This window comes from Copadichromis virginalis, linkage group LG7 (assembly GCF_057382275.1).
Source record: "Copadichromis virginalis isolate Kocher_CV1m ecotype Utaka linkage group LG7, C_Virginalis_male_GT1.1, whole genome shotgun sequence".
In the NCBI taxonomy this organism is placed as follows: domain Eukaryota; kingdom Metazoa; phylum Chordata; class Actinopteri; order Cichliformes; family Cichlidae; genus Copadichromis; species Copadichromis virginalis.
The window spans coordinates 63,027,116-63,039,396 of record NC_140624.1 but is presented as its reverse complement, the minus strand read 5'-3'; the positions used below and the strand labels follow the sequence as shown (position 1 = coordinate 63,039,396).

General features: G+C 38.2%; 1 protein-coding gene and 1 long non-coding RNA gene across 2 annotated transcripts; one reads left to right on the top strand and one right to left on the bottom strand.

Annotated features, from left to right (window-relative positions):
* Positions 1-29: 29 nt before the first annotated feature.
* LOC146706505 (uncharacterized) lies at positions 30-7,730 on the top strand. The gene is made up of 3 exons (XR_014921572.1): positions 30-276; positions 7,074-7,206; positions 7,520-7,730. It is a non-coding gene; the product is annotated as an uncharacterized LOC146706505 (long non-coding RNA).
* On the bottom strand, positions 5,323-7,782 carry cryba4 (crystallin, beta A4). Its single transcript, XM_085464673.1, has 6 exons — positions 7,724-7,782; positions 7,080-7,123; positions 6,608-6,726; positions 6,306-6,447; positions 6,020-6,162; positions 5,323-5,872 (listed from the first exon to the last, which is right to left on the bottom strand). Exons 2-6 carry the CDS (start codon positions 7,116-7,118, stop codon positions 5,725-5,727), a joined length of 591 nt encoding a protein of 196 aa, XP_085320799.1. The 5' UTR covers positions 7,119-7,123; positions 7,724-7,782; the 3' UTR covers positions 5,323-5,724.
* Positions 7,783-12,281: the final 4,499 nt, after the last annotated feature.

Below are 12,281 nucleotides of genomic sequence, written 5' to 3'. Positions count from 1 at the left end.
CAGCTTGGATTGGCCTGTAGAAAAGAGAGCTCTTTGGTCGGGCCTGCTCTGTTTCCGCTGCACTACATTACCCCGCTGCCCCCCACGCTGCTGCTGTTCGCACTGAATTGGAATAGTCACGAACAGTAGCTTCCGACAGTTCATATTACAGCAGTGTATTTTGCGTCAACGTACGCGTCGAGGGATGCGTGCGTTGCTCAGGTGGAGATGCAGTGCCGTTGCCTGGCCGCACATGGTAATACTCTTAGTTCAGTGGACGGGCAAAGAGGCTTTGAGGTAAGGTGGGCGTCAGGAGCAGGGCTGTTTTGGATGAAAACTGCATACAGGGGCCATCATAGGTACAATAAGTCTGAGTGACAAAAAAAAAGACTCACTTAAAATGTGCAGTGAGGGTGGCAGCACAGTGAGCCTCATTAGACCTGTGACATTGTTCTTGTCATGACATAAATCCCCCTCTGATTTATGTCATGGGTTGTGAGGTTAAAGATCAAAATTATAACCTCTGATATTTCTGTACTGGCTCCTATCTCTCTAATTCTCTTAAAGAGGTTAAATTACACCAGAACACCAAAACTGGACTAAAACTCAGTGGCAGCAGGTGTGATGGAGGAACGGATCCAAATTGGAAGTTTTTTGCTTCATATCTTGTCAGTATGTATGGAGGCTGTCAAGAGAGAGGTCCAACAGTGAAAGTCTGCAGTCATCTGAAAAACACGGTGGAGACTGTCATGGTTTGGCGCTGGAGGGCTTGTCAACTTTCAGATTTGCATCCACCATATTATAGCATCTGCAAAATATCTGATCTTTCTTTTTTTCAGCATAAGAGTGGCCCCAAACACTTTTGATTGATTGATTGAATCTTTATTTTGAACATGTTGAAAAAGTATAAAAAAAAAAATAGAATTAAAAGAGACAAATGAACAAAGCAAACAAAAGGAAAACGAGCAACCACAACTCCAAATAACGTCCATGTTCAAAAAGGAGCAGGAAGAAGCATAAGCTTATTTAATCCCACCCCTTTTCCACTATCTAGTATCAATAGACTACAGAAATACCTCCTTGTAATTACATTGTATGTTATGTGTAATTTTTTTTTTTTTTTTTAATATATACACATATATGTTTCTATCTATCCATACCTACGTATATACACACATACGCACATATACACATTTTCAATAACCCCATTAACACCTGAAGGATACACAACCTACAATTTTATATATATTTAATATATATATATATATATATATATATATTTAATATATATATATATATATATATATATATATACATACATATATATATATATATATATATATATACATATATATACACACATACATACACACACATATATATATATATATACATATATATACATACATATATACATATATATACATACATATACACATACACATACACACATATACACATACATACATACATATACACATACATATATACCCATACCAACAAACCCGTGCATGCGCACACACATGAAAATATTAGACAAGAACACCCTATCAAATCTCTACCTTTTCCCTGTACCCTGTAAAAACCATATCCTTAAACCGCTTTTTAAACTGCGCCATGCTTGGACATTGCTTCATATCTTTACTTAGTCTGTTCCACAGCTTCACTCCACACACAGAGATGCAAAAACTTTTTAATGTTGTACGGATACGAGGATGTTTTAAATTTAATTCCCCCCTCAAATTGTATCCCCGTTCCCTTTTAGAAAACATTTTTAGAATATTGTCAGGAAGCAGGTTATTTATTGCTTTATATATAATTTGTGCTGTGAGAAAATGAACCAGATCTGTGAATTTTAGAATTTTTGATTTTAAGAATAGTGGATTTGTATGATCTCTGTAACCAGTTTTATGGATTATCCTTATGGCCCTTTTTTGTAATATAAAGATTGATGATAGCGAACATTTGTAAGTATTGCCCCAAACCTCTGCACAGTAATTCAAATACGGTGCAATCAGGGAACAATAGAGAATGTGGAGTGATTTGTGGTCCAGAATGTGTTTTACTTTACTCAAGATTGAGACACTTCTTGAAATTTTGTTATGTATATGATTTATATGAGACTTCCAGTTTAATTTATCATCTATAATCACACCAAGAAACTTATGTTCAAGTACTCTTTCAATTTCCACACCATCTACATGAATCTGCACTTGTGCATTTCTAAGGGAATTCCCAAATAAGATAATTTTAGTTTTACTTAGATTTAGCGATAGTTTGTTCCTGTTAAACCATTTTTTAATTTTGCACATTTCTGAAGTAATTGTATCCAGCAGCTCCTTTAGATTCCCCCCAGAACAAAAAATATTTGTGTCATCTGCAAATAATACTAATTTTAATATATCAGATGCCTTACAAATATCATTTATATAAATAATAAATAATTTTGGACCCAGTACAGAGCCTTGTGGAACACCACAAGCAATGTCCAAGCATGATGAGGAATGGACACCCAGCTTCACAAATTGTTTCCGGTCACTTAAATAATTTTTCACCCATTGCAGTACAACCCCCCTAATCCCATACCGTTCCAGTTTATTAATTAATATGTCATGATTGATTGTGTCGAATGCTTTCTTGAGATCCAGAAATACTCCAGCTGCATACTGTTTCTGATCTATAGCATTCGTAATCTCCTCAATTGATTCGATTAATGCCAGAGATGTTGATCTTTTTGATCTGAATCCATATTGACTGTCAGAGAGTAATTTATATTTATCTAAGAATTTGTCTAATCGTTTATTAAACAGGTTTTCTAGGATTTTGGAGAATTGTGGTAGTAAAGAAACAGGCCTGTAATTTGTGAAGTGGCGTCTATCCCCGGTTTTATACAGCGGCACAAATTTAGCTATTTTCATTTTGTTTGGCACTTTTCCCGTCTGAAATGATAAGTTGCAAATATATGTTAGAGGTCCTACAATTCCTTCAATGACCTTCTTGACGATTTTCATGTCAATATCATTACAATCAGTGGATGTTTTATATTTACACATGTGTACAATGTCAATTATTTCTTTTTCCTCCACTGATGTGAGGAACATTGAGTTAGGGTTCCTATCAATCAGGTTTTCACTACATTCTACTGATGGCAGTGACTCAGGAATTTGTTCTGCCAGTTTTGGTCCAATATTTACAAAATAATGATTAAAGCTGTTGACCTTATCAGCAGTGTTTTCCATAATATTGCCATTATCGATAAAGTATTGTGGATAACTTTGTTGTCCAGAATTATTTTTAATGATACCGTTTAAAACATCCCATATTCCTTTCATATTATGTTTATTGTTGTTCAATATTTTACTATAATACTCCTTTCTACATACACGTATAATATTGGTCAACTTATTTTTGTATTTTTTATATTTATTTTCAGCTTCTTTTGTTCTTTGTTTTAGGTATTCCCTATAGAGTGTATTTTTCTTTTTACATGCATTTTGTAAACCCTTAGTGAGCCATGGTCTATCTGAATATTTGTGCTTTCTGTTGTATTTTATTGTTGGACAGTTTTTATTGTACAACTCCATGAATATTCTTAAAAATATGCCATATGCAATATCAATATCAGCTTCTTTGTACACCTTGTCCCAGTCCTGATTTAATAGATCGTTCTTAAATGCAGTCATAGTTTCTTCTGTCCTTACACGTCTGTATCTCAGTTGTTCTTCATGCTGATTTTTCTTATAATTAGTGTCATAAACTGCAAAAACTGGTAGGTGATCACTGATGTCATTAATTAATATTCCGCTCACAATGTTGTTTTCCATATTGTTAGTGAAAATATTGTCAAGTAAGGTGGCACAATGTGGTGTAATTCTGCTAGGCCTGGTTATTTTAGGATGTAAACTCAAACTGTACATAGTGTTTAGGAATTCGTCGCTCATTTTATGCTTTTTTGGATTCAACAGGTCAATATTAAAATCACCACAGATAAACATAACTTTTTGATTTGTTTTAGAGAATATTTCCTCTATGAAGTCATTAAATACTTGAATACTAGAGCCAGGTGTTCTATATATACAGCTAATTATTAAATTTTTTTCTTTTTCCTTATAAATTTCAATTGTTATACATTCTAGTAAATTATCAATTACAGTTGTCATACTTTCTACCACCTTGTAGTTTAGGTTTTTATCCACATACATTTCAAAGCAACGTCAACATTATTGAAGCAGTGTGGGCTCATCCTGGCTGAGAACAGAACAAGAGGCAGAAGAATCCAAAGTAAAGCTTTTTCCTTCAAGAAGGAAACATTCTTGAAGGAAAAAGGAAGGAAACGTTATTTATTATCTATCAATTATCAATCAACTATCAATTATCTATCAATTTATATCTTAAAAGAGATTTTTTCCCCCTTTTTTGGTAAGAATCAGAAAATGGCTTTATCACTTTAAAAACAGATATTTTAATCATTTTTAAATGGCTAAATTCAAATATAATTTAAACCAGGCTATGACTGTCATATTTATTCAATGTATAGACTAATGTCATTGTGATTTTTTTGATTCCTTTTTTTTATCATTTACTTGACAACCACCTTTCCTGTTGGAAGGCGCTCTTAATGCTAAACTATATACAACATGTTTGGAATGTCACGCTGCCATCGAGGCCTCTTTTTAGAGGGTCTTGCTTATTTCAGCAAATTTTGCATGAATTCCAGCAGCACTGTGGTCAAGGTCCCCAGTGGAAACATCTTTGGGAGTTTCCAAACAATGACAAGGTGTATGAGACTGAAGCCAAACAGAGGGGAAAAAGCCCCAGCGTTTTATTTTATTTTCCTCGCTATATAATTCTAATAAATGCAACTGTATTTCTGAGTTTTGCACAATGTCATATGTATAGGCTGAAGGTTGTGTAATTTTCTTGTGTTGAAATGTGGTGAATAAATTAAATGGGCTGTGGTAACCACATAGAAATTTTGAGAGCAGCTGAAAGGACCGTGTTTCACCCCCATGTGCTGGGAGGTGTTGCCTTTTATTCTAAATGAAAATGAATCTTTAAAGCACATTTTGAGCATAAAATCATAACAGTTTCTTCTTCATAGTTCCTTGATAGCTTTCGTGAATTTAAGTTTAAAACTATATTTCAAACATTGGAATACTTACCATTAGTGATTACTGACTTATCAAAACTGATTATTGAATTATCAAAGATAATAAGACAGCAGCATTTGTCCCTCCATAGTGTAGTGGACACAAATCCCCCCTGGAGTTGTGCCAGGAAGGGGGGATTCTGCCAAATCAAACACACGGGGCTGCCCACGGTCACAAAGGAAAGCAGCTTCTTCTTTAATAAGACAGCAATGTTTGATTAGCACATATCTTAGAAAAAGATATGTGAAAGGACTTGCAAATATTTGTTACAGTTTGGTTCACATTTATTAATCTGGTTGACATCGAGCACTTACATAATAAGCTAAAGACTTGGTTCTAAATGACATTTTTTTCCTCACATTCACCCTTATTAGCAGGTAACCTCTGTACACCGTCATGTGAATTATACAGAGGTGATCGCAATTCAGAGGAAAACACAAGTGTGTGATGTATAAGTGATTTAGTATGTCCATATGATAAGCACATACACTGGTGGAAGTCAGTAAGGTTTAAGAAAAACAGTTTATTTAGCACGGGCAAGCAGCAGGGGTCAAAGGTGAAGGGTCACATGCTCGAAAGGGTTTGGTGTAAGTTATTACTGCTGAATACGGCGGATGGACTGGATCTGAGGGGTCTGGCAGTGAGAGCCAAACTCCCTGAAGTGTTTGTACTCCCCACAGTGACGATCGCACTCCATGATATATTGGTATCCACGATAACCAGGATACTGGTAGCAGACAAATCTGTTGAGAATTGACAGACGTGGAAATGCAAATGTTGTGAAATGTTGCAAAGCATATTGTGAAAATCTGAGTAGGGTTATTTTTTGAACTGCTGAGAGGATGAGGAGGGGGAAATAAGGAGGCAAATAAGCAGCTGGGGACACTCACGCTCCAGAATGGATCCTTAGAGAGCCAACTTCATTGTTGCACCAACCCATGGCCTGGAGGGAGGGGTAATCGTCGCTGAGCTCACCCTTACGGCCCAGGAAGTTCTCACGCTCATAGATAGTCATACGACACTCTCTGTGGTTCTGGAGGTGGGGGAGGTAAAGAAAGAATACATTTGAGTAGTTTTTCAGGTCAGGCAAGTCTACATTATTGATTTGTCCGTCACAGCAGCATTCGCTCACAATGGAGGTTTTTCAGTGGAAAAAAAAGCTGAGAGATAACTTACAGCACAGGCAATGGGTCTGAAGGAGGTCAGTCTCTCAATGTGATAGGCATTGCTACCTCCAAAAGCATCACACTGGGGGTACTCTCCCCGCTCCAGGACAAACTGCTGTCCCTGATAGGAGGCATGCTCATAACCCACCCAGCTGGAAGGAAGCATAGAAAAAAAGAGATTATTCCATCATCCCAAAAGTCCTTAAATCCACTTATACAGAGGTTAATAACATCCTGTCATGTTAACCGTATGTCACTTAATGATGGTTTTCTGCTGCATGTCTATCTGTGCGCACATATCTGTTTACTCACGCTCCACTCTCCACCCTGAGGGAGCGAACGGTCTCAAAGCCAAACTCCATCACATTGCAGCACTCAGAGGTGAACTCATGGCGGCGTCCCTGGAAGCATTCCTCATCGAAGACAATGATCTAATGGGAAAAAGGACATGCAGCTGATGGCTGTACACACCATCCACTTAAACTTGATGTGTGATGTCTGAAATCACTTCAGCAGCTCACCTCAAACATATAAAACTACATTAGCTAAGCTAATCACTCTGAACTGGGAGATAAACCACGTTTAACAAGCCCTAATGCACAACTGTGTGATATTCCAATCCCAATGAAGTCTTTATAGCGTCCTAATGTGGTGTGACTTCATTGGGCACTCTCCCTGATGCTCAACTGTATGAGGTGTTTTACAACAAGCAGCTCCTGGTCACATCTGAGGGAAAATTCAAAGGTGCTGATGAATAAAGCTGCTCTTCCATCTGCAGACTCACCTTCCAGTGGCCGGAGAACTTGGTGCAATGGTGAGTCATCTTGTCTGGAAGGAAGAAAGAATTTTATCCACGAGTGCTAACAATGAATAGACAGCAGTGACAACAGGGAAGCCACACACTCTGAGAGGTAAGCAGTCATTTTATTCTGATGCAGAAACTAGCCAGAAGCTAACCAGTAAAGACAGATGTGTGAACCAGAAATCCAAAAAGTGAAGAGCAGGAGATCGGTTCTATTGTCAGACCTATGAAAAAACAAGTCTGTGTCGCAGGTACAGTGTGTACTTTACACATAATGGGCAGGATACTGAAAGCAGCCTGAACTTGTAATTGCTAGATGGAAAGCACCAGTGTCTATTTATAGTTTGGATACCAAACAGAAGAGGGTCACAGAGGCCACAGGCTTCATTTGGCTACTCTAACTTTTGTCTCTCTCTTTCTAGTTTTTCTGCCCATTTCTAAGATTGTTCCATCATCACCACTGTTCATCGCAGCCACTGGGTGCAGTGATTTCAGCCTGGATGGTGTGTGTTTGGAGTGGGAGTAGATATGGATGTGTGAATATGGGGGATGCTATACCCTGGCTGTGGTACCCTGGCTGACCGTGCTGGATGGCTGTGGCGGCTGGGCGAGGGACAGGAACTCACCTTGCTTGATGCCCTTGGGTTGTCCTGCCGTGAGAGTGAGAGGAGCCACACGCCCCCACCCTTTTAAAGCCTCCCCTGGCAGGGGTCCATGCTGAAAGCCCCGGCTCAGCAGCAGGGAGGGGCTTTTCTTTGTCCCCACCTGACAAAAGCATCGTTAATCTATGGAGGGCCAGAAGTGCAGACACCACATTATCACTGGGGGCAGTGGACACAGAGACCAGGAATATAAGAAATGAAACATAGAGTGCAAGCTGAGAAAATACTGAGAGCCAACGGCATCAGAGAGGGAAGAGAAAAAAGCTGGAGCTGGAAGCTCTTTAACTCTTTATTTCAATTTATGTCTGCAAGTAAAGACCAGTCATTTTCTCAGTTAACTGGTGCTTCATTTTTGCCATTAAATGTGTGAAATTTGCAAATACAATAATGACCTGTCATACCATTAGAATTTGTTGATGATGTGAGACCAACAAACACAGACAGAATAAGCTCTGTGTGCATGCCTGCTCATGTTGGTAATAGCAGTGAAGCGTTGATGGTGACTCAGAGGATGTTTTTTTTTCCACAATATGTTTGAAAATAGTAGAACAGAAAAAAAGTTAAGAGAATCGCAAGATCCGATTTTAGTATGGGACATAAAGACCTTAATTTGTTATATCTATTAAAAAAGGTTGGTACCAGAGTTAAAGCACTAATTGCGCCAAATATGATTTTTTTTTTGCAATGTAGTGTCAGAAAATAGGAAGAGTACTAGATGGCTCTGTCTGATATATAGCTTATTTAGCCTAAAGCTAAGTCTTAAGGCAAAAGACCTCAAGTTTTTAAAACGGTTGTAACAAAGGATTTTTATTTGCAAGATCATTACTTGGAATCTGTTCTCAGTCGCTTTGATGTCACTTTCAGGTGAAAAAAAAAACAGAAAAAAAGCAACGTCATGCATGTGTCAAGGCAGATTTTCAGTGCAGATAGTATTCTTATGAAAGCTTCCAATGTGTGCAGTGAGAAATCTAACCAGTGCAGAGGAAGTCCTTCATCCAATTATGGCAAACACTAATACTTACACCAGAATGCTTTCTAACATGAAACACGTCTCCACATCTCAAATCTGATCATTTGAAGTGTTCTAGCAAGAATACGTGGTTGATCACACAGATCATAGCAGCACTCTTTCTTTGTGTGTTTTATTTTTTTTGTCATATTCATAATTACAGTAACAAAGCCTTGTTTTTACGAAATGTTCAACAGTTTAATGAAAAAATGTAAAAAAGCCCTCAATAGTAAAAACAGGTTTAACCTGCATGCTGTAGTGTAATACACTAGCTAGGACTTGTGTGTTAGTGTGTGTGTGTGTGTGTGTGTGTGTGTGTGTTTAAGTGCTTACATAATCAACCACATGTAAACAGGAGCGCAGAGGCACTCGTCCTTATTTCCAGTGAGCCTAAAGGAATTTCAGCTTATCTAAAACTTTTAGACATAATTCACTGCCTCAGATCTTCATATACAAGCCTTGCTTAATCAAAGTTCATTTCTCTGAAATCAAAACAGAAATTGTAGTTCAGAAAGACCAAAAGTCTCAATGAACGTTCAATCATCCAGATCCAGCAAATCCCAAAAAGTTGATCCCGTTCATCTGGATGTATCAGTGGGGAAATGTTTCATCTCTCATCCAAGTGACTTTTCCCCCCATCCTTATAAACAGTGCTTTTGTATAATAACTGAAACTAGCACCATGGACTAACAATGGGCTGTGAGGTCAGTTTCATGATCATTAAGGTTGGGGAACCCTGCAGTCAGTTGAGAATGAAGAAGTCACTTATAAGAGTGACAAAACATTTTTCCCACTGAAAACACTACGTCCAGATGAACAGAATCAACTTTTTGAACAGAGACCAAAATGTTTCCTGCCTGAAAAGAGTCACATTTCAAAAATATCAAACAGGTTTCCTCATCAGATTTTTTTTTTTCTACACAACACAAGAAAAAAACTGATCGGATTCATCTTACATTAGAAGGACACTGTTCACTTACCAGGGGAATTGTGTAATCAGCCATGATAATGATGAACCCCTCTGAAAGACAGACTAAATATTTTCTTCTTGAGAAAGCCGGGGAGGACTCCTGAGACCCCTGGCAGTCATCAGAAAATGGACATTAGAGAATGAAAGAGCCAAGGGCTGGTCAAAATCAATAGGTTCCTTTCATTTGGCAGGACATTTTGTGGCAGTGTCAGAAGATAAAAATGACAGTGGTCAATGCATTTAAAAGGCCATGTGTGTTTTCTGCCTAAAAGTGTAAAGCAGTGACAACCACTCATCTAATCTTCTTCAGACCTCGCAAGTATCATCATCAAAATCATTATCATCATAAAATGAAGTCACAGATATAAGCTCTTGCTCTCTTTTATTTCCTCCTAATGATGTCAGCAGCACTAACATTAGCTATCATTAGTGAGGAACGCTCACACAATAATTTGTTCTAACTATTAAAGGAACGAATCTCTTTGGTTACAATATTTAAATTAAAGTGTGCTATGCTATGTTGTCAGCTTCACTGGCAAAAGGTACAGGTGTAACACACAGGTACACATACCTGTTAGTAGTAAGAGACTAATAAAATACTAGAATTTCACTCAAGCTTCATGTGTGTGCCATAACACACAGCAAGCCTGAAGTAGTGAAAGTTTCTGCTCCTTACTTCTGCATTTGAAACTTCTGCATTGTGGATCTATAAAGATGCACTTGCTTTTGGTGAAGTCTTTAACATTATTTTTCCCATTTGATGCTAACATGTTTAAAGTCAGCCCTACCAAGTAGGATCATGTCCATTTAGTGACATGTTCGTTTATTACCCCAAACACATTTATTTCAACTAAACTCCACATACTCCATCCTGCTGTCTGAATACTCACTAATGTCAGTCTCCTGTTGTCTTTATCAGTTACTTTGCTAAAAACGCTGGTGACTTTTCTTTCTTACAAATGAAACCATGTCTGTGTAGCATTCTGAAATATCAGGAAAAAGTCTGACTAAGATTAAAAAATCCCTTTCTCAGGAAAGACCTGACCAAGAGGGCAGCAGAAATGACAACAAATATAATCACAGCATGGAAGCCACCCAGATTACACTGCAGGATTAGTTCACATATCAAACGCAATTTAATCCTGCTTCCATCGTGGAAATGATCTCAGCTGAAGTGATATAATCCACACATAATCCATTCGCCATAATCCCATAATTATTACCACCAACAATGACCTTTATTCAACCTCTGAAGATGACCAGGAGGAATTCTCATGCACGGCTGTGTGGCAGTGCTTTTTTGTCTAGATTACCCACCAGTCAAGAACTACTCAATATTATCCCAGCAAATTTAAAGGAAGTGAACATGCTGCATATGCCCCCTTTATCTTTTAAATGTACCGGCTGTAATAATAATAATAATAATGGATTGCATTTATATAGCGCTTTTCAAGGCACCCAAAGCGCTTTACAATTCCACTATTCATTCACTCTCACATTCATACACTGGTGGAGGCAGCTACAGTTGTAGCCACAGCCGCCCTGGGGCAGACTGACAGAAGCGAGGCTGCCATATCACGCCATCGGCCAACACCAGTAGGCGGTAGGGTAAAGTGTCCAAGGACACAACGACCAGGACAGATAGCCCAGGGATCGAACCGGCGACCTTCCGGTTACAGATGCGATTCCCAACCCCCTGAGCCACGGTCACCCCTACAGTAATGACAGTACTGTAGTTCATGGACAAAATGTAAAGCGTAAGGTTGGGGTGAGGCTAGTAAAACCCAGGCTTCTACCCTACTTGGCTCATCCCATTGCATTGATTTACATTTCTACTGTTGATTTAACACGATACCACAGAATAACTTAAAAAATGCTGCCCATACTCTCTTTGACAAACACCTGCTTTACACGGGCACTGGATTCATAATAAAAGTGTAAAATTGCTGTCAAAGCCCAAATTTATCAGCAGGTTCTCCACAAAAACATCTTAACATGGACACTGCAGAGAGAAACTGTGACAGAGAAAGGAAGATGTCTGGACATTCAGAGTGTTTGTTACACATGAGAAGCTACAGAAACAGCGCGCACAGAACAAAAACTGTTCTGGCTCTTTCCTTACCTATATAAGGTAAGTCTTATTGTCTTTGGTTTCTGGTACAAGAATTAAAGATTTAATATCTGGCTAAACAAACAGGATGCTGGTTTTGGAAAATGTCAGATGCCAAACCTTATGTTGATTGGAAAGATGCTTTTGCGATATGAATGTGTTTATCATCTGTTAAGTAGTTGGCTAACACTAGCCAGAACTAGAAGTAGATATCAGTAGTAAGTGTTAGTGCAGTGCCAAAGCATTTAGTGGAACAGCTCTGGTGAACCTGAATGTCAGTGGGAGAAAGAGAATCTCCAGTAACTCAATTATCTCAAAGTTTAATAATGTTTAAACAGCAAAATGTCCAAAAAACCAAAACACTTCATTTGAAATGCTGTTTGATTCTTTGTATGGAGAACACATAGAAGATCAACATGAACGAATAGATCAC